Here is a 23,034-nt window from a genome sequence, read left to right as displayed (position 1 = left end):
AACTGTTTTCAGCTCCTTTTCCATGGATACATCTTCAACTGATAGAACGACTTTCTACTAGGCCAGACTTCAAAAGATGCCAATCTCTTAAATAATATTGAGAATCCTAGGGACCAAACCTATAACTTATGAAGCTTTTTTCCAGATTTTTGAAAAGTGAATGTTTTGCTTATTAAAATATGTGCATAAAATATTTCTGTCTCAATATAGTGAACTGAAAATTATTATATATATTTCTGCCTCCTGGTTGAGATAAAGGTAAAGGAAAATAATAAATAAATAATAATGGATAGGTACTTACTCAGAATGATGTCTAGAGTGTTTTCTTGAGTGTTTCATATCAAACAAAATTTTACTTTTGCAAAAAGTGTCTGTTTCTTACGTGCCTAATTTTAAATGAGAAGGAGTCACCATGAAGCACTTAGTTTGAAGCATCTAGTAGCTTACCAGAGGAAAACAGAAAAACTTAAAATTTTAAAAGAAAATGATACTTTCACATTTATTCAATTTCCCACACTTACCCAGGAACTGTATTGCTGCAAGACAGACTGTCTCAGTGCCGTGGATAAGTTATAGTCTTCAGAACTATGGTGTGCTTGGTGTGCTGCCCAGAAAATATTAATCTCTGTAAAACACATGATTTACAAGTGATGAGAACGAGTACAGAGAGGCTTCCATTCAGCCCCGGGCTTTGCTCTGCTGAGAGCAAATGATACCCCTTGGAACATCTCTGAAAAGGCTAGCTAACAGCAGAATAATTCTAAAAAAGGCTCTTTGAAGCATTTTTGGAACCAGACCATATATGAATTATGAATACATAATAATTGAAACCTAACTAGTAAATGCTCACACTCTTACACAATTACATACTCCAGTAAAATAAAATTACCTCCAAAATTTATACTTTGCCAACATTTACAATATGACAGATCATAAAAGCTAACTTGTGGTGTTGTAACAACATAGTCAAAGAACAGTGATGAGTTTTCAGTATGCGATAACACATTTTTAATTAAAGAAGAATTCTCCAGTGGGAGAAATTGGTATATAATGAAATATTGCACCACATTACTTCTATATGAAAAGCTGTTAGAATAAGCAAACTTGACAATATTTGATGTTGATCTTTAAAAAAATCGATTTTTATTCACACACTAGTCATTAAACATGATCCTTCTCATGGTTTACCAAGATTTACAACATCTCATCTGCCTTTCATGTGTCCTCAAAATAAAAATGCAAATTGAGACTGTTTATATACTAAGGAAAGACCAAGATTACATAACAAGGCATGGTTTTACTTCAAGAAGAAAAGTGTTTTCATTAGCCATTGTCTAATAAATACTTAGATGATTATTGATTATTGTTTTATTTATTTAATTAACCCTCATAAATAAACTATAGCCAAGAATTAAAAAAAAATTCTTACAAGATGATCAGTAATTCAACATATGGTTTTCTAAAACTACATAGAAAAGGTATTTGAAACTCTTTAGGGTCCAAATTTATGGATAATTTATTACATACATAATTACATATAAGAGATTTGTCTGGGCTTTTTTCTGAATCTTCAGATGTTGGGTGGGCTTTGTTTAAGAGGTGAAAAATTTAATGAATCTTTTTAAGTTTTCTAAACTGGTTACCAATTGACTCATCTAAACACCATTTCCTACTTAGAAAATTCTCTATTGAACATTTTAGAACCTGATGCTTATGAACTGTGTCCTTAAATATACATGTAAGTAGACACATTTTTTAAAGTTAATATTTAAATTAAAATATTGAAATTAACATACACAAAATGTGGGTTCAGAGATCTGGAAGGTAGTCTAGAGCAGCTTCCTTATAACCTCCCCAGAAGTAATTTTTGGAACAAAGAATCCATGAAGGCAGAGGTTAAAGACCTTTGTCTGTAGTTGTTTTGACAGCATTTACTTCCTATCACAAACTGTGTTACAGGAGTCTGAGATCAATGAAACACAGCTGCATAAACAGCCAGAAGTAACAGGATCCCACTGGCTTACCTATGTCCCTTTTCAGCATGAGCCACAGTCAGATAGATTTTTTTTACACAGTCTATATTCAGCTTATTGAAAGTAAATTATTTTCTAGCATGATTACAAAAAGGGATTTTAAAGAAAAGAGTTCCAACTGTTCTTATGCAAATTGAATAAGAAAAAGTTGATAGTTAATTTTTTGTTTACCTTCCTCAGTACCTGTATTAGTAAATTCTTTGTTCTAATAAATGGAAGCAAATGTTAAAAAAAATAGTATTTTTAAAGTTTTTATAGAAATATTTAATAAATTATATGTTCTGTTCAACAATAATATTATTTTCTTTTTCTATAAGCAAAATTTTAGACTTTATGTTCACATAACATTTTATTGGTATTTTGCAATGGCATAATTATAAATGATTATGCTTATTTATAGTGCCAAAATATATTTTATATTAATATATTTGTTTAATATGTAGCCAAAAATTCCCTTCATGTAGCCAAATTCTAATGTAATATGTATGTTATACTATTGAGTTGTTAACTTTAAACATTTTTAATAAATGTGCAAGTTTCAGGGCCTGGATGACTCAATGGTTAAGAGCACTTGCTGGTTTTTCAGAGGACGCATGTCTCTTTCTCATTCCACTGGTTGGTTCACAACTCCTTGTAACTCTAATTCCTAAGGACCCAGTGTCCTGCTCTGGACTGAGTACATGCTTGCACATGGTGCAACATACACATGACCACATCCACACAAGCACACATATACACACACACAACATAAACATTCACACACACACAAATCTTTATAAGATGTATATATTTCAGTAAAGCATCCATTTCTAATATTCATCACTTGGCAATCAAAAGCAGTCTTGTAATTACTATTGCTACAGAGCCACTTTATCATTCTATATTTTTTCATGTACCTCTGTGGTTGAGATAGACACAATCTAAAATGGTTCCTGAATTATATTATGAAACTGAGAACTTTGATAATGTAATGCAGTGGAGCTTTGCAACCCTGAGAGAAAGAGGAAGCCTTTGAGCTTTTTGACATGATTCTCTACTGCCAAATAAGGACTAGGCTCTGAAGATTCCAGTCGATTCATGACTATGCCTTCAGTGATCCTTCTTCCTTTTAAGTCAGCAAGGCTAAGTTATTTTCTCCTAGGAAACAGGATTCTGTCAAAGGTGATGTGTGCAACATCACGATGGTAATTAAAAAAATAGCTGTGTTTCTAATCATCTCATGTTCTCCCATTCCTAGATGCCGTAGAGAGAAATATCCTTTTGTTGATCTACTTCTGAAGGAGATCAGAGAGAGGCTCCCTACTAAACTCATAAACACCGGGAATTCAGCCAACAGTCATGAAAAAGAATGTGGACAGAACTTGTGCAACTGACACTGTAGATGCAATGCAGCCTGCCCTCAGATGAACAGCTTCACAACAGATGAACCTTTGGTCTTGAGCGCGTTGGTGGGTTCATAGAAATGACAGGCTGAATTCCGGTTCCCTGAAACCATTTCACATGAACTGTTCTTTTTACTTTTTCTTTTATTAAAATTGAATATTCTCTGTATTTGCATTTCAAATGTTATCTTCTTTCCCCTTACTCCCATGCCCCCTTCCCTCTACTTTTTTCCATGAAGGTGCTCCCTCTCCCAATCTCCCTCTTATTTCTGCACCTTGGCATTCCCCTACCCTGGAACAACAAGCCTACAATGGATCAAAGGCCTCTTCTACCATTGATGCCAGACAATGCTATTCTCTGCTACATATGCACCTGGAGCCATGGGTCTCTCCATATGTGCTCATTGGTTGGTGTTTTAGTCCCTGGGAGCTCAGTACAACATATAAATATGGTGGCCAATGACTCATCATCACTCTCAGATGATACCTTACAATCTGCTATCTGTCCTTTTAGTTTTTCTGCTTTGACGATGCCAAATAAATAAAACCTTACAGTACTCAATTAGGAAGTTTGGCTTTTTTATTATTCAACAAAAGGAAACAATAGACTATTTTTCTATGTTTGTAATTATTTGACCTTTCCTTGATGAGCAGTATTCTTACATAAAACTGCTCAGTGTTTGTATTTTTATTTTGTTTACATTTATTTTCCATTTGAAAGGCATTTCAGTTATTTCCAGTGTGTCATACAAATACAGTTTCTGCTAATTTTTTTCTCTTCAAATATTTCACTTGCATATATTCATCAAACATAGTATCGGAGTCATGGCATATTAATGTACATATGTAATATGTTTTTACTATGTTTGGCTGCATTATTTGTTGTGCACATCTTTTAGGATATCTACTGATGCCCTTTCTCTTTCAAAATGGTCTGAATTCTGCTTTCAGCCTAACCCATTTTCATGACAATGTATGTAGGCAAGTGTGTGTGTATGTGTGTGTGTGTGTGTGTGTGTGTGTGTGTTTGTGTGTGTGTGTGTGTATACATATGTTGGAGGGGGTTAGGAAGGTGGGGGAACATGTGTTGCATGTATGTAGAAACTTAGTGAAACATCATCCTTGTGTCTAACTCACTGTTCTATTTCTATGAAGGGACACCATGACCAAGGCAACTTACAAAAGAAAACTAATTAGAAGCCTCCTTACAGTTTCAGGGGTGATTGAGTGACCTCATGGTAAATAGCATGTGAGTAGCAGGCAGTCAGGTATGCAAAACTGTTTCAGGTAGCAGAGAACTTACATCTTATCTGCTGTTTGGAGGCCGAGGAGGTAAAAAATTGGGGATGGTGTTGAACTCACCTCTGACTGAAGGATGGCACAGCTCCTCTAAAAGATCAAACCTGCTAATGTTTCTCAAAACAGTCAACCATACTTTAGAAACACTTAGTCTATTGTACAAGTGATGTTTAGGTGATGATTGTGAAGGTCCAACCATGCACGGTATGTGGCACATTCCCTGCCCAGATTACTGGGCTCAAGAGTAGAGAGTGTGAACTGTGCACTACTATGCATGTATCAAACTAAACAACAAAGTAAAATTTTATAATGAAAATCCTTGAGAAAGTTTAACATTTTAAATTATGTTTAAAATAATATTTGATTTCATACAAATCAAATTAGTTATAATATATAAAATTCAGAATATAGTTAAAATTGTATAGAATTTCAGATTAAAGTACTAAATAGAAAAAAAATCTCATCAGGACCTCTATGCTCTATGAGCATTTTGAAAAAATTAGATGTTTATATGGATGGCTGGCATTGGAAAGAATGATTTACAACCTAATAAAAGTTTCTATAGCACTGAAAAACATAGAAGATATTATATACCAAGTCATATCAAATATTCAAACAAGATTCTCTATGTAAAAATCAACAATCACCTCAAACATATAAACATGTAATTTGGTGGTATTTTTTAAAGGCAAAGAGATTATATATATAAACATATATATATATATATATATATGTTTATATGTGTGTGTGTGTGTGTGTGTTTAAAATGTATTTTCTTATAACTTATGTTTGAATTCTAAAGCAAGATTTACCAATACTACTTCTATTATTGTGTGATGACGAATTTATGAAAACTTTGAAAGATTGATGTAATCTTTTCCCATAGAGAAGGCTTTAATTCTGTCCTTAGCTGAGACACTAAGTAACCCAGCCCTGCCCATGTTCCTTCATTACCTATCTCCAAAACGTCTTAGAAGTGAGGCTTCCTGAATCCCTATGCATATAAATTTGGATCATTGGCTATTATTACAATAGTTTGGATACTGTGGAATATTTGTATTAATTCCAAATGAGAGCGATAAGTAATAAGTAGCTTTTATAAAGGAAGGATGCATGCACAGGGTGGCTTCCCCTACCACATGCAGGATATTGAAGCAGATTACACATGTTAACGCTACTATTTCCCAGAACCCTGTCTGTAAATGAGAAAATGAAGATACAGTTTAATTCAGTATCACAACTTAATGTGATTGATAGACTATTTTAATCAACTGACAATTTTTGACAGTGATTGCAAAAACTTTTTTTTCAGCCCCCGATTGTGTCACAAGATAGCTTCTGATGTAATAAGATAAGGGGTAACGTGAGGATCTTTAGTATCCATTTTCTCCCGACTTAGGGAATGTGACATACTCAGTACTCAGTGTGGACTCTGACCCCCTTAAGTTCAAAGAGACAGTAGATAGAGGGCTATTAAATACCCGAGTGTCAGCAGAGAGTTGAGTTCTACCACTGACCATAAAAAAGCACAGCCTCAAAGTTTCTTATTGTAGCATCACAGAGGTTTTATTGTTTATTGATCAAATTGTAACATATCATAATCAATAGATTTTTCTTACAGAACAGAAGTATAACCTGATAATATGATGACCTTATTAAAAATTTATAACTCATTAGTCAGCGTTTCCTTTATATGGAATTTACAATGGCACTTTAGACGGTGTATGGCAAACTGAAGCTTGTGTCTAAAAAGCACTTCCAGCTGGCTAGACTCAACACAGAGCATTTCCTTTTCACTAGCTTTCTAAAGTGACTGTATTAGAAAGGTGGTGATAGAAAATCCAGAGTATCATTCTGGCTTTTATTTCCTTGTGCCTTGTTAGCTTGAGTCATGTACAATTTTATTCTATGAGCACTGTCACCTGGTGAGGGGCTGAACTGCAGACGTCATGGAAAGAAAATGAGCGAGGTCCACATTTTATTAGGGGCACCTCCAAGCCTGCGCACTCCTGTGCCCTCCCAGCATCTCAGTCTGCTTACCACATGATCCCGTCATCATTCCCTAGTCCCTCCGTTATCACCTGCTTTAAAGGCCTCACTCTACTTGTTTGATCAGATGGAGACGGGTTTGTTTTTGTTTCCCAAAGACTCCCCATGTTAGTATTTATGTGTGATTTTGGCTTTGTTTTAATTATCTCAGAATATAAACATAGGGTGGTAGAGAAAGAAAGGGCATATATACAGTAACAATATCTAAGCAGAAATTGCTTCAGAACTGTGGGATACACTTGACAGTGGGCAAGTAGAGACGGTGCAGAATCACATTCTGTGCCATTGAGGCTGACTATAACCAAGATGCTGAGGGATAACATCCTGAAACCTCACGGGTCGTAGAATTGCAAGAAAGGCACACTGACCCTGGGAAGAGGTGCTATTGAATAAAACAAAATGATAAAACAAAACAAGCTTTTGAGGCCATGCATGGAATTAAAACTCTTCTCTAACTTAAATGAGATTTTATGCCAAAGGTCCACATGAAACTTCATGCCTAGTGCATTGACACGGGAGTGGCAGAAACCTTAAAGCGGCCTTTGGTTAGTTAGGGGGTGCCCTCTCAGGGCCTGCAGGAGTTCCTATGAGATGCTTTAGTAGCATTTCTGAGAAGATTACTCTGCCTCTGAGCTACACTTTATTCTGTAACCATGATGGCTCAGTATATACCATTCAGGTTTTAGAAACTTAAAAGAGGAAATCAATAAAGACACATTTGTGAAAAGACGAGGCAAACGGAGTATTCTTTTTCTCCAAAAGTACAACGACTCAACGCCTAAATATAGTTTACAATTCCATACTCACACAGTGTGTGTATTGTGCTTCCTATATATTTATTAGGTTAGACACACTGCAGTTATAAAACTGCAGAGCTCCACATTTCCATACTGAAGCATTAGAGAAATGGGGGATTCTGATGGCTGTGTCTTTAGTCTTTAGTAGAACAAATAACACACTGCTCAAAAGCCCCCTGAATTTTACTGTTATCAAAGATAGACTGTATTTTACAGCTGGTTGTAAGCCGGTAGACTCTCGGTAAGCATTTTAAACAAGATTAATCTAGACACTTAGTAAACAAGCTGTCAATGTAAATTTTTAGCATATTATCTACTTCATTATCATGTTGATAAGAATTAGCTATAAAAGGGGATATAAATAAGAGACTCCAGCCAACTTGACTCTACCTCTCTTCCTGGCTTACAATTTCTTCTCTACATCTGTAGGCTCAGAGTTATTCTGTGGGTTCATATGACTGAAAGCAGATGTCTGTCCATTCAATACACAGCTGTAGGTCTTGGCCATATACTCCAGAGAAGAAATACTAATAATAATTTCTGAAAATGTAGAAAAAGGTTTTGCCTGAAACCGAAACATCACTGAATGATATGACCACTGGAATGTCAAGCAATGTAGCAGGCTAGAAAAGAAACAAGACTGATTAAAGAGATTGGTTTACTTCTCAAAAATTTGGTAAACCAACTCTCTACATCAAAAACAGTTTTCTGCAAATGTTGGCAAAATTTGAAATAAACATCACCAACATTACATTTTAAAAAATAGGGAAATAGATGGTTTTGTATCAATACAAGACCTATTATTCACTCAATAATGGAAGATCATGATTTAATATCTAGATCAGAGTATTCACTTAACTGTCCTGGGGTAGGTATCAGCAGCATTCTGGGGTCTATGTGTTTTGCAAGGAAAGCGGGCCTCTCTTTCATGATATTGGCATGCATACTATCTTGCACATGCTAAATTAGGGAGCAGAAATTGTTGGAGAAGAATTGTGATCTTGTGAGCAGAGGTATTTGGGATTGGCAACTGCTCCCACACAGTCTTGCACAGCATGCTCTCCTGTGGTGAGATACAATGCACACAGCTACATTAATCTTCGAACAACAATTCATATAATTTGTATCTTCAAATCCCAGAAGTGAAACACAAATAGCTACAAAGTTTAGAAGGGACTTAACAGGAGGAAGTGACCAGGAGAGCAAAACAACAGATGGCTGCCTGGAAAAGACAGAGCACTAGAACAGTACCAGAGTATCTAGGGAAAAAGGAATTCTGTGCTCAATGAGCACCCTGAATAGATGGGGGAAAAACATGTAGCAGGTACTCTTTGCCTCCAATAAGGACGTCTCACTGGACTGAAAATTTGCCTTTGTATTATAAAATTCATTTTTTGGCGCTTCATAACTAATGAGCCCAGGTTTTACATTAGAAATTTTCCATGTTCCTTAACTTGGAAAGAATAAGGCTGTGTCCAGAAAAAAAAAAAAAAAAAAAACAGATTGAATTATACCTGAAAGCCTAAACTGAGTACTTAGCTTCCTCTGTGGTGGTCCTTAAATATAAAATGCATGGAGCAGACTGACAAGAAAGGTTATCAAGGAGTGCTTGGTCTTGATATAATTGAAGAAAGAGTGCTTAGGGACTGACTGTGCATCTTTAGCAACTTTAAGAGCTATGTGTGCCAGATCTTTGAGATGATTGTAATAAAAGTAACTCATATTCCATGCCTCCTAACTCTGTCACAATAAATTACCTTCTGACACCACCTAACTCTCTGCCATGAACTATTACTACCCACAAATTCAGACTCAGCCACTGTGAGTTCATTGCTCTCCAACAATCTTCTTATTTTTCATTTTGCATTATGAACATAGTCCCTTGTTATCATACATTCTTCCCAGCCAAAATCAAAACCCTGTCGCCTGTGCCTGCCTATCCACGGTGCCACTTGCATTTTTGGTTCCCACACTCACTTTCCTGGATGCAGTGTTCACAGTCTGTGTACTCAAAAGCATTCACTAAGAGATGCCCACCTGCATGCGGGCCTCATACTCAAGACCTTGCCAAAAAAAAAAAAAAAAAAAAAAAAAAAAAAAAAAAAAAAAAAAAAAAAAAAAGGGCACATCCACATCTTAAAGGCCAGACCTGAGAGCTATTTTAGCAAGATAAAAATATTTTAACATTTTTAAATGTAAAACTGAAATAATATAGCAGGAGCCATATTTTGTGGCACATAAATATTAAATGAGAATCCGTATCTTCTCCTCCCTGATATATATTCCCTTCTCTGCCTTTTGGACACCAGCATGCCCGCCATGGTCCCGGGTCTTGGTATCTATTATGACAGCACAATTTTCATCTCTATCATTATCTTCTGAAAAGTGCTTTTATGTTCCCCAATTAAAAGGTGTTGTGTAACCCTTATTGTTCTTAGGCAAGAGAGCCTCTAAGTTCACAAACACTGTTGCAGTTTGACTCCACTACTCTTTTGTAGGTGTTTCATGATGAAGATCCTTCCTTTGTCCAATTTGCATAACCAACACAGGCACTCTTCTATAGCAGACAATACTATATTTCTTGATTATAAAACTGGTTCTTTTGAACCCATCAGTAACTAAGTCACAGTATTTATTTGATTTATTATTATGTGTTCTTTCTCTGGTAAAAAATCAATTTTTTCTTTGGTCTTTCTTGTTCTTTGTGCTAATCCCTTATCCAGCAGTTTAGATTTATACAAACATTCCTTCTTATGATGCAGGATTTCCTTGACTCCCCCCTGTTTAACCAATTCTTTATGTCTTAAACACCTGAGAAGGGCAGATTAATTACTCTCTCATTGAGCACTCTCTCTGAAGATCCTTGCTGATGTTATTTGAAGCACTTCAAAGGCAATCTCAGTTTCCACTAGCCAAAACTAAAGCCTATACTTCAGATGTGATTCTATTTGAACTTTTCAAAACCCTGGTGTCTCATTCTGCTTTGCATGGCTTTTCCTCTGGCCTTGGCAGTGTCATGTGGTCACTTCCCTTTGCTCCACTTGTGTACGCACTTCCAACTTTTACCCTTTTACTAACCTATCATCGACCAGGCTTGGGCCTCCACCTTAGACAGTCTGGAGTTCTACCAGCAGCAGATAACCTCTCTCCAGGGACTTTGTCTTAGCAAACAACAAGAAGAACAACAATATCAACCAACCAGACCCTCAAAACTCCCAGAGACTAAATCACCAAACACAAGAGTGTACCTATGGCTTCAGCTGCATATGTAGCAGAGGGTGGCTTTGTCTGGCATCAATGGGAGGAGAAGCCCTTGGTCCAATGAAGGCTGGTTTCCCCAGTGTAGAGGAATGACTTGGTGTTGAGGTTAGAGTGGGTGGATGGGAGGAGAAGCATCCTCATATAAGCGGGAAGAAGGAAGATGGGAGAAGGGGGGGTGGCTGGGAAATGGAATGACATTTGAAATGTAAAAATATTCAATAAAAAATGAAAAATAATTTAAAACCAAGAATGAGAAACAGTATATTAAAATAAGTAGTATCAGAAACCTTTACTATAAAAGTGTTAGTGCAGGCTCTATGAACATTTTTGTTTTCAAAAGTACATACTGCATGTTGCTCTTGTTGAGGATTTGAGTTCAGTTCTTAGTACCCATGCAGTGCAGTCCACAACTTCCACTAACTGTGGTTCCAAAGAATCGAGGCTCTCTTCTGGTCTCTGTGGGCATCTGCCTCATTTGTTCATACCCACCTCAAACATACACATAATCCATAAAGTATTATGACACTGATAGCACATTAAACCAAGAACCAGTAACTATCAGCCATAAATAGTTATATTATATTGTTAAAATCTGTGGCACAAAGTCTAGTCTATTAACCATGTATCATATTTTTCTTTTTAGCTGATCTTAACTTCACGCAGTGAATATGAGAATCTATACTTCTATTAGTAACATAAACTTGTATAGACCACAAAACAATTTAAACATGTTTGTTTTTTGATGAGATGTTAATCCCCTGGGATAAACTTTCATAAATACTTGTCACATGACATAATTTCTTCTACTGATTTCAGGTTTGATTCTGGGCAACACATCCAATAGATAAACTGTGATAAGATTAGCATTTTTTTTCTGTTAGGCCAGATAACATGAGATGCACTATTTTACATGTAGATAGCATATTTTAAATACATTGACACTTTGTCATAATAAATCAGACTTTAATAAATGCATTCATTATAAAAAGACATTGCTCATGTGTGTGCATGTGTGTGTGTCTTTACAGCCAAATGGACTCTAATTAATTTCAGTGTACTCTCTTGATTTGAGAAGCTTCTTAGGAAAATGCTTTAGTGGCAATCATCCTTGCTGTTATTTTGTTGGATAATGCCCCATTTGTTCTTTTAAGAGCTTTTTTATTTTCATGTGTTCAGGGCTGTCTTTTAAGATGGATGTTTGGTGTCACTGCTAGGAAGTAGGGAAGGTTCAGACTCAATGCCCTTCAAGTCCTTGCCCTCCTCCTGCTCAGCAGGACATCACACACTTTGGCTGCCAATATTCAGAAGGGAAATTCTTTAATGGCAATAAGCTTGCCAATGAAACCTTCCACAAATGCTCACAACTTTGTGGTTGGATGTTAGGGCACCAGATGGCAAGACTAATGGGAATTCCTTCTTCTGTGAGGTGAACAGTGCTAGCCAATGCTAAAGAGATGTGGAATTCAAAATTTCCTATACCATTAAACTTTTCACCAGAATAGCCTCCCCATGGTAGCCTGTGAGGATCTGGATCTATTTAGCTACAGTCTGACCCTCTTCTTCCAGATGTAAGATCTTAGTGATCAATTGCATTAATAACAGCAATTGTCAGTGTGCATTTTCATAGTGATTTCCACCAAGTAACATGTTCCAACTCTACCTTCACCCCTATGGAGAGTTGAGCAATAAGAGCTTTACACTGGAAAAAATATGAAAATAAAATTATATAAACTGACGTGAAGCAGGTGTTTAGGAACCATCAGGCTCCATAGCAGAAGAAAGTGCTATTACAGGATTTAACCATTTAGAGGCTTTGCAGTCATGGAAAAACCAGGTTCTTTATGCTTTGTTTACATTCTTTTGGCCTTGACATTTGTATGATCTTTCTGCCTTTGACTACCAAGTGATAGAGTGATTACTTTCTTGAGTAGCTGGTGTCCACACTGTAAAAGTTTTAAGAAACTAACATTTAAGAAGAATATTTTAATCATATTCAAAATATTGAACAGAGATAGAATATGAAGTTTACATATATTTTAATTCAAAGTCATACAAAATTATCTTTTGGTTATTTCAGACTACAAATGTAAAAGAAATCCAAGCCAAATAACATGAGCGAATCATGTGAAAATTTTGTCTATCATTTTGTTCTTACTAGTCCTGTGTTTAAAACATGTGACCTAATCTTCTGGCAGATCAAACATAGACAGCTACGAAGTCAATGTGTATATGATGCAAACTTATTTCTAAAACCCCACCGACTTTGTCATATAAAGGCACTGTAAATGGAGCATTTTTGAAGAGAAAGGTCTGGAGCATAATTAGCAATTGCACATTTTTAAAATAAGTCCAAGAAAAATTCTTTAGCCATTTCTCTATGTGTATCGACATTACACAGTGCTCCTTCCTTCATTTAGCTGATTTTGAATTACTGGCACTGTGATTTAAATTAAAGTAAAAACGTTCTGAAGTATAAAAACATTCTGTCATTACAAGGCATTAGTAAGTGGCGATTTTTATATCAGTACAAATCCGCTAACACAGACATTGTGCAGAATTCACATAAAATATTTAATCGTATATGTTCAAATCAATCCTAATAGAAATGGGATTATTTTTCTAATGAATTCATTTGTATGTTCAATTTCTCCAGTGCTGATTGCAGGATTTTATCAAATATTAGCAAAATGATGCCTTTTTATTGTGCCTTCAAATTACAGACAGTAAATGGTCATCATTTAGTGGGTTCAGTCAGAGGGACAAAAAGCTAAAAATAAACGATAATTACTTATGTCTGAGGACACTTGAAATTGGTTTGAAGGAGGAAAAAGAATGAAAAATAAGTTTACAAAGCTAACAGGCAGAGGGTAGAATGGGAGGTGGCAATGACTAGACTGTAAAATAGATTAAAGATTTAAAAAAGCTATTGTCAAGAGGTCTGTGCCACCAATGATATTGTCTGACAATTGTTGTATTGTTTTATTTTCTGGCTTTCATTGTATTCAAGATATAAAACAGAAAAACAGTAACAACCACCATAATAACATGCCAGAACCATCAAATTGCAGAGCTCAAACCTAAACTCGTATATATGTAGCCTAAGAGCAGGAGCTAGGCTGATCTAATTTAGGTTCTGTCTCTGCTCAGCATGAGATCTGACAGAGATGCAGGGTGGCTGCTCTTGAACATTTGTCTTCAGGTGTGAGGAGAACATGAGGATATTCACATGAAATGCCAACAGCTACAGCTAGGGAGCTGCACTGACTCCCATTTAAAATGAAGCTCAAGGAAAGAAAAGCACAAGTGATCATGAAGTGTCTTCCCAATGTGATAGAATTGTGTTCTTCCTCATGTTCAAAGTATTGTCTTATAAGACATGGGCTTATCATTGTAAGCACACAGACCTCTGTATCTGTGAATGTACTAAAACATTTACCTCAGTTTCCCTTCTTTTCAGACATCCACATATGAACATTGACTCAACTGGCAGCTTGATAACTTGTTTTTGCAATTCTAAAATCTAAACTTCCAAAAATTTTCTTCATACAATAACTTATGTGTAATTCTAGGGATTGTTACTAATGAATAAAAGGAAATCTATAAGCTATAACCAATTGGATAAGAGTTGTTGAAAAAAGACAATGAGATTCAATCACTTGTATCATCCATAAACAAGAACTACTTACCTCATCTTACATTTCTACTTTGATAAATTATAAACTATCAGTTCTGACACATGTGAATGAATTTCTGGTTACCTTTTTTTTAAATTTGAATTTCCAACTTACTTTGCATAAGCATAGAATTAGGTTCCTGAAAACTTTCTTTGAATTAGTGCATATTATAACTATTCTTTTGTCTGGTTAACAATTTTTATTTCTATTTTACTATACATACTATTCTGTCATTCTTTAATTCTCATCAAAATATTTATTTTCAATAAATTTTTAAAAACCTGAATTTCAGAAAAAATACGTATATAAACAAGGTTATGAATTACAGCCTAGCTCAATTGACATGCATAGCTGACTACAAATACTCACACATACCTATACATGTTGTACAGGTTATCTCAGGTATTAGCACAAATGCATAAGGTATTTTGCCTATGGACATGTTTCCCACCAAAATGTTGCCCTAGAAATAAAATGCTCATAAATATTCATCAGTTTCTTTGGTTTAAATAAAAATATATTTCTACCTCTTATAACTTCCTTTTACAGAATCAACCTATCTGGTCAGTTATTACTTTTATATAACTACCTGCTCAGAAAGTGTTCAGGCAAACAGAAACATAACCACCTACTCTTTTAACAGGACAAGCTCCATCCTGAGCTAACAGCATACCTTGCCTTGGCAGTGATATCCATGCAAGAAGGGTTTTAGTAGCATTCAAAATGCATAACCATGGGTATCATGGGTTCTTTCTCCTCAGTTCCTGAGAGCACTGACACCAGGCAATGCTTGTCAAAGTAAGTGCCTCCACAAGGAGGTTACTACATGAAACATTGATGGTGAGGCCTAAGTGGTAATGGAGAACCAGAATTATTTTGATGACAGGCCTTTCTGATCTCTATGAAGAAAAGATGCACGTAGAAGTGGAGCCAACCCAAAAGTGACACAATGTATACTGCACAGGCATCTGACTTGGACATGCATGGCTACCTAGGCCCTTTGATGCCCAGATTATTCTGTCATCAACTCCAGATGCCAAATCCACAGCAGCAGTGTTTGATGTTTCCCCTGGATGGTATTGCTCTTTCATTGATCTCAACTTTCCTTGTTACATGTCAAATTCCACTTTTGGGAATGAAAATTTTTACTCATTTCAATAATGTATTAAAACAATGACTTCCTTTTCATTGTTCAGGGGATTTATCCATGAATTAGAATACACTCTTCTCTTACTTTTTTTTTTTCTTTAGCTTTTTTCCTCAATTCATTAGGTACTTTGTATTTACATTTGAGATGTTATCCCTTTCACCTGCCCTGTATCCCCTCCCCCTCCATTTGCCTTCACAAAGTGCACTCCCTTCTAATCACCATTTCTACCCCTTTGACTTGTCATTTCCCAACTTTAGGAAAACATGCCCTCCCTGGACCAAAGTCCTCTTCTCACATTAATGCCAGACACTGCTATCTTCAGCTACATATGCAACTGGATCAATAGGTCACTCAATATGTGCTCAAACGTCTTACTCCATGAGAGTTTTGGAGGGATTGGTTGATTGATCATTTTATTCTTCCCATGAGGTTGCAAAGCCTTTCAGCTCCTTCTGTCCCTTCTGTAGCACCTTCATTGGGGTCCCCATGTTCAGTCTGATTGTTAGCTGCAAGCATGCTCAGCTGTATCGTATGGCTCTGACGGAGTTCCTGAGGAGGCATCTTTATCTGGTTCCTGCTAGTAAGTACTATTTGGCATCAGCTAAAATACTTGGATTTGGTGGCTGCATATGTGGTGGATCACTGGTTGAGGCAGCTTCTGAAAGATTTTTTCTTCCATCCCTGTTCCTCTGGTTGACTTGGCATTTCCTCTGTCAGTGTTTTGTTCTCCCTTCTAAAAAAAAAAAAAAACCAAGGCATCCACATTTTGGCCTTCCTTCTTTTTGAACTGCATAATGTCTGAATTGTTTCTTGGGTATTCACAGCTTTCTAGGGCTAGTATCCACTTATCAGTGAGTGTATACAATGTGTGTTCTTTTGTGACTAGGTTACTTCACTCAGGATGATAGTCTCTAGTTCCATCCATTTGCCTACAAATTTTACAGAGTCTTTGTTTCTAATAGCTGAGTAGTACTCTATTGTGTAAACATAACATACTTTCTGTATCCATTCCTCTCTTGAAGCACACCTGGGTTCTTTCCAGCTTCTGGTTTTTATAAATAAGGCTGCTATAAATATAGTGGAGCATGTGTCCTTGTTACATGTTGGAGCATCTTTGAGGTATATGCTCAAGAGTAGAATAGCTGGGTCTTCAGGTAGTACTTACTATGTCCAATTTTCTGAGGATCTGCTAGACTGATTTTCAGAGTGGTTGTACCAGCTTACAACACCATTAGCAGTGGAGGAGTGCTCTGTTTTCTCCTAATCAAAGCCAGCATCTGCTGTCACATGACTTTTTGATTTTAGCCATTTTGACTGGCATGAGGTAGAATCTCAGGGTTGTTTTGATTTGCATTTCCCTGATGACTAGGAATGTTGAACATTTCCTTACGTGTTTCTCAGCCATTTGATATTCCTCAACTGCGAATTCTTTTTTAGCTCTGTACCCATTTTTAATAGGATTATTCGATTTGTTATAGTCTAGCTTCTTAAGTTCTTTGTATATATTTGATACTAGCCTTCTATCAGATGAAGGATTGGTAAAGATCTTTTCCCAATCTGTTGGCTACCATTTTGTCTTCTTGACAATGTCCTTATCCTTACAGAAACTTTGCAATTTCATGAGGTCCCAGTTATCAATTCTTGATCTTAGAGCATAAGCCATTGGTGTTCTATTCAGGAAAATTTCTCTTGTGTCTATGTGTTCAGAATTGAAAACCCAGAATTGAACCCCCACACTTGATCTTTGACAAAGGAACTAAAAACATTCAATGAAAAAAGAACTGCCTTTTCAACAAATGGTGCTGCTTTAACTGGAAGTCAGCATGCAGAAGAATACAAATCAATCCTTGCTTATCTCCTTGTACAAATCTCAAGACCAGGTTGATCAAACACCTCCACATAAAAGCAGGTACACTGAAAATATTAGAAGAGACAGTGTGGAAGAACTTATAACTCATAGGCCCTTACTCTTTTTAACAGTGCCAGAACTGTTTAAACTAAGAAGACTTTTGAAATTTGATTAAATATGTTATATTTTGAAATGGCTATAATCATATACAAACAATACAATGTTACACTTAAAATGATGTGTTTGATATCATCTTAATTAGAAGTGAACTGTTGATGATCTATAGTTATTGTCAGCATGACAAGCTCTAGAACAACAAAGGTGATTAGTCCAAAGGCATACCTAGGACACAATATACCTTTATATAAAACAGGAAGAGCCAACATAGTTGTAGGCAGCACCATTCATCAGGATTAGGTCATATTTTGAATAAAAACAAGAAAATGACCTCAGTATGAAGTTTCTTCAGACCAGAGTTTTGTCACAACAATGCATATAATAACCCAAAGAATACAATGTAAAGACACTTCTGTGCTATTGCCATAATCCTCCTCAATTTGTTCCTCCCTCTCTTATTTTCTTTCTTCATTCCTATTTTTTTCTTGTCTCCTTTCCTTTAATGTCCATCTCCTCTCCTCATGTTTCATTTCTTGTTCAATTGGCCTCTTCAGACTAGATTCTCTGTGTAATTGGCAAATCATTGATGTTGTACTATTAAAGACATGGTAAGAAGATATGTTTACTTTGAAAAATAAAAATTAAAATAATTGTTTCTAAATTTATAGTGAGGATAATTTTATATCTTATACATAATGAAACAAGAGGCTCTTGCATATAATACAAAAACGCAGGCAAATGAAAAAGAAAATATAACTAACTATACTTGACCAAAATTAAAATTCTTAGATCATCAAAGGTTGTTCTAAAGGAAGGAAAAATTAATTTTACACAACAGAACTTTTGCATATAAATACATACATACATATTATTATTTTAATCAGCATGGTTTCTTGAAGGAACAGTGATGAAAACAGTTGTGGTCTACAATGTTCCAATGAATTTTTATGAACATAATACAGAGCCATTCTATAAAGAATTCCAATGTACCTTTACTAAATTTAAGTTTCTACTAGGAGTACATCAATTTCCCAGAATAGAACTTGAAATATTTATTATTTATTTGTTGGATGTGAGAAAGCTTCTGTGTTTTGGAATCTACTTCCCAGTGTTCAAATAGCTGTGGTTAAGTTTCAGAGAACTTCATTTCTCACAAAGACAACTGAGGTTTGTCTATATCCTGTATTACAGAGTTAACATTTTAAAAACTCAGGCTTTGTATTTTTTCAAAGAACTTAATAATTTTATGCAAAATTTCTAAGAAAATTCAGTAGGCATTGTTATGTTCACTGTAACATGTGAGGAACCCTGCTGTGCAGTTAATACTTTACTCACGCTATGTTTTTACATGCAAAGTAAAATAATAATTACCATTCATTTTAATCATAATTATTATTTTTAAATATTATGAAAAATAAGTATAGTAGATTAATTTGCTATAGTAATAATAGTTATTTTGCCTCACAGGTAGTTAACATACTAGGAAAAGTGAATAGTATACATTTAGTATGTTTACATGTATGTACAGTTTCTAGGGTATCAGAAATAATACACATTCATATGCTAAATTACTTCATTCATATGTGAACTTCAATTCTCAAGCAGGAAATAAGGATATTCAGAAGATAAAACTCTGAATAGCAAATTATGCCTGTATGAAGTATTTTAGCCTTTCCTTTAGGTAATGTATCAGGAATGCCTTTGCAATATTTTCCATGGTATCAAAAACACAAATGGTGTATGCAGAAAACTCCAGTGATGACTAAAGTTGATGTTCTAATCATATGTTGAAGTTATAGGGAAATATGAATCAAAACTATTCAACGCTATTCTGAAGCCAAAGATGATGGTGCAACTTATACAGCTGTTGTTTTCTTTCTTGCCTACAATAAAGCGTTACTTGATTTACCAAAATAGCTGAATTTTTTCCTCCTTGTTAGCTCTTCACCACATTCTGGCACTCAAGAACACTGTCTCCCCTTCAGTGGATTTAGCCAAATACAACTATAGTCCAAAAAAGACATCCTGTCCCTCCTCTGACAGTCAGAGTCTCCTCACATTTTGCCAAAGAAAAACAAGGGCAAATATTTGCAAAGATTTTTGTCTTGCAGAAAAGAAGTTATAATGAATAAAAGCATGCTCAAGGGAAAGTGTTGGGAGTATACAAAATGATATTGTAATTTCAAATTGGGAAACATTAATTCATAATATGCAGGAGTATTTTTAGACAGCATTGACAGTTTGCAAAAGGTTGGGAGTGGTGTGACCTGCTTTCATAGGAAAGGAATGGACTTGTCGAGGGATTTCATTGGCAGATAGCATAGCTTAAAAATACACATGGGATGTCTTCCTTTTAGACTAGGAATTATAATGTTTTTCTTTTCTCCTTTTGTGAGAGGAATCAACTATTATACAAGAAAAAAGATTTCTTGCTTTTCTCATTACTTTACCTCACTATTGATAAACATTAAATGTTCTGAATATTCTGTACTTTTTATGGTTCTCTCTGGCTTCTTGGGAGCCTCCCTATGCCTAGCTATCTTTAATTTTTCCAACAGCTCGTGGAATCTTATTTATATCTTTCCATTGTAAGAGAATTGTATATACATAGAAATTAATGAATTACTCAAGATCGTGCAACTGCCAAATACCAGGACAAAATGTGGATTCCTAAGGGGTACTCTAACACTCCTGTGGCACGTTCTTTCTTCTGCAAATTAACTTAGCACAATGTCACACTTTTCAAAATTTCACTTTACACTGGTGATATTTTCCATCATATATCAGATTTAAGGACATATTATTGATATCTTTTGACTGGAAAGTTGTAAATATCAGTAGTTATACATGGTTAAGTCTAATATCTTTATATATCTTTAACAATTTCTGTGAAAATATACAATCTTCATACATCGATATTCTGTTAATATTATCTTAAGTCAACTGTCTTTTTTTTAACTTGAGTTATAGCACTTCAAGTTATTCTTGTCTTTACATTGTTTTTTTCTTTTTGATGACATAATTATGCCATTTCTAATGAAATAACTCAATGGGATTATTCTAATGAAAACTACTATTTTTAACTTTAAGATAAACAAATCAGTTGTTTTAGTCACAGCTTCTATTCCTGCACAAAACGTTAGGACCAAGAAGCAAGTTGGGAGGAAAGGGTTTATTCAGCTGACACTTACACACTGCTGTTCATCACCAAAGGAAGTCAGGACTGGAAATCAAGCAGGTCAGAAAACAGGAACTGATGCAAAGGCCATGGAGGGATGTCACTTACTGGCTTGCTTCTCCCCTGGCTTGCTCAGCCTGCTTTCTAATAGAACCCAAGTCTACCAGTAGCCCAGGGATGGCACCATCCACAATGAACTGGGCCCTCCTATTGATCACTAGTTGAGAAAATGCCTCACAGCTGGATCTCATGGAGGCATTTCCTCAATTTAGGCTTCTTTCTCTGTGATAACTCCAGCTTGTGTCAAGTTGACACATAAAACCAGCCAGTACATCAGTCAGGTTGGTGTTAAGGTATTAATTTCTGTACAGATCATTTCAGTCAAAGATGCAGTATAGAAAAGGTGCTTTTAGGCAGGAGTTCCGGAGCATTTTCAGAGGACTGCAGTGTGGCTTTGCAAGCCAGAGGACACTGCAGAGTGGAGTGTTCTGAGTGCTCTCATTTCCTGCCCTCTCCCCATGGAAATCCCAGATATCACAAAAGGTCCCAAAATGAACTTCCCTGGAGCTTAAAATAATCCTTTCTTGACTGCTTTTCCCAAGGAAAAACAGCAAAATATTTCAGTTATTGACATGTTTATTCCTACTCCCTCCCAAAAAGCTTTGTAAAAATTAATATCTAAATATTATATATTGGTACAGATTTTTTCAGAGTAATTCATTTATTGTTTCTCCTGTTCACTTCTCCCACATTTCCCTCTCACCTTTTTGATTTCCTGTTATGTAAGTCTCCCTTCCACCTTCTTCAGTGTCTCATTCCCTATGGTCTCTGAACAAGTTCCTTAGTCTTTATAAACACTCCCCTATTTCATAATCTGTATAGACTGTTGCAAACATCCTTGTTTGTAAAGATATATACATTAAATATTAGAATATGCATGTAAAAGCAAAAATGCATATTTTAATCTTTTAAAAGTCTAGGTGTCCTAATTTGGTGTAATACTTTCCAGACATATTGATTTTTCTACAAATTTGTTTTTTTTTTTTTAACTACTAAATAGAATTTCATTGTGCATCTATACTTTAATTCATTCATTTGTTGATCAACAGTTCAAAAATGTTCATTTTTATAAAATAATCACTAATCAGCCACACAAATAATAACACACTCTATCTGGAATTTAAGTATTATTTTGTTTTTTAATCACATACTTTATTTCGTACACAACCATACATTTTTGCTCATATGTGACATATACACTTTTATATTTAAAGTGTGAAAACATTTCTAGTGGGTTTAAATAGGCCTTATGAAATCAAACAACTAAATTCATAACTTAGGGACTAAGGAGTTTTCATGCCAAAGTTATATGTCATGAGTCATGTATTAAAATAGGGTTAGTCTCTGTGATGGACAATATTCCTTGCCAATATATACAAATTATTAAATGTTTTATGGGTGGAGCAGAGCCTGGCCTACCTGCCAGGCGGAGCGGCGGCTCATAGAGGCTGAGCAACTGCGATTGGGAAAAGAAAATTAGAACTTCTGTTTCCACCCGGAGGCGACTTCCAGACGCAGAGCGGAGCCTGGCCTACCTGCCACCCGGATCGGCGGCTCATAAAGGCTGAGCAACTGCGATTGGGAACAGAAAATTAGAACTTCTGTTTCCACCCGGAGGCGACTTCCGGACACAGAGCAGAGCCTGGCCTACCTGCCAGGCTGAACGGCAGCTCATAGAGGCTGAGCAACTGCTGGGTGGGAGACCTGGGCTGCAGGGGACCAGAAAGATCTCTGTGGAGTACACAAGGAAAGTGCACCCCCTGCCTTGCCCAGCCCTGCCATGCCTGATCCAGAAAACAGAAACAGAACTTTGTAACTTCTGCTCACACCCGACAACTCTGAGGCATTAAAACAGGGCTCAACCCATCTGACACCTCAACCAGTGGAGAACCAGGGGCACAGACCAGATACAAGGGAAAGGTAAGAACATATCACTGACAACAAAATGGCAAGAGGAAAGAGAAAGAGTATATCCCAAGGGAACCAAGACAATCTAGCAACACCAGAGCCAAGCTCTCCCATAACAGCAAACATCAGAACTCCAAACACTCCAGAAAAAGAAGACACAGACCTTAAATCATGCCTCAAGACGATGATAGAGTTACTTAAACAAGAAAGGGAGGAAAAGCAAAAAGATTCAGAAGCTTTTAAAGAAGAAACAAGAAAAACACTCAAAGAACTCAAA

The 23,034-nt window shown here is 35.9% G+C and overlaps 1 protein-coding gene across 1 annotated transcript in view; it reads right to left on the bottom strand.

The window, feature by feature from the left end:
* AGMO (alkylglycerol monooxygenase) overlaps positions 1-23,034 on the bottom strand; it is a 314,763-nt gene that overhangs the window by 200,269 nt on the left and 91,460 nt on the right. The window contains exon 5 of the mRNA XM_080929205.1: positions 522-625. Within this exon, the coding sequence (XP_080785331.1) occupies positions 522-625 (104 nt within the window). The remainder of the gene's footprint in view (positions 1-521; positions 626-23,034) is intronic.

The sequence above is a fragment of the Micromys minutus genome (genome assembly GCF_963924665.1).
Source record: "Micromys minutus genome assembly, chromosome: 1".
Taxonomy (NCBI): domain Eukaryota; kingdom Metazoa; phylum Chordata; class Mammalia; order Rodentia; family Muridae; genus Micromys; species Micromys minutus.
The sequence above is the reverse complement of the archived record's forward strand: the minus strand, read 5'-3'. Positions and strand labels throughout refer to the sequence as shown.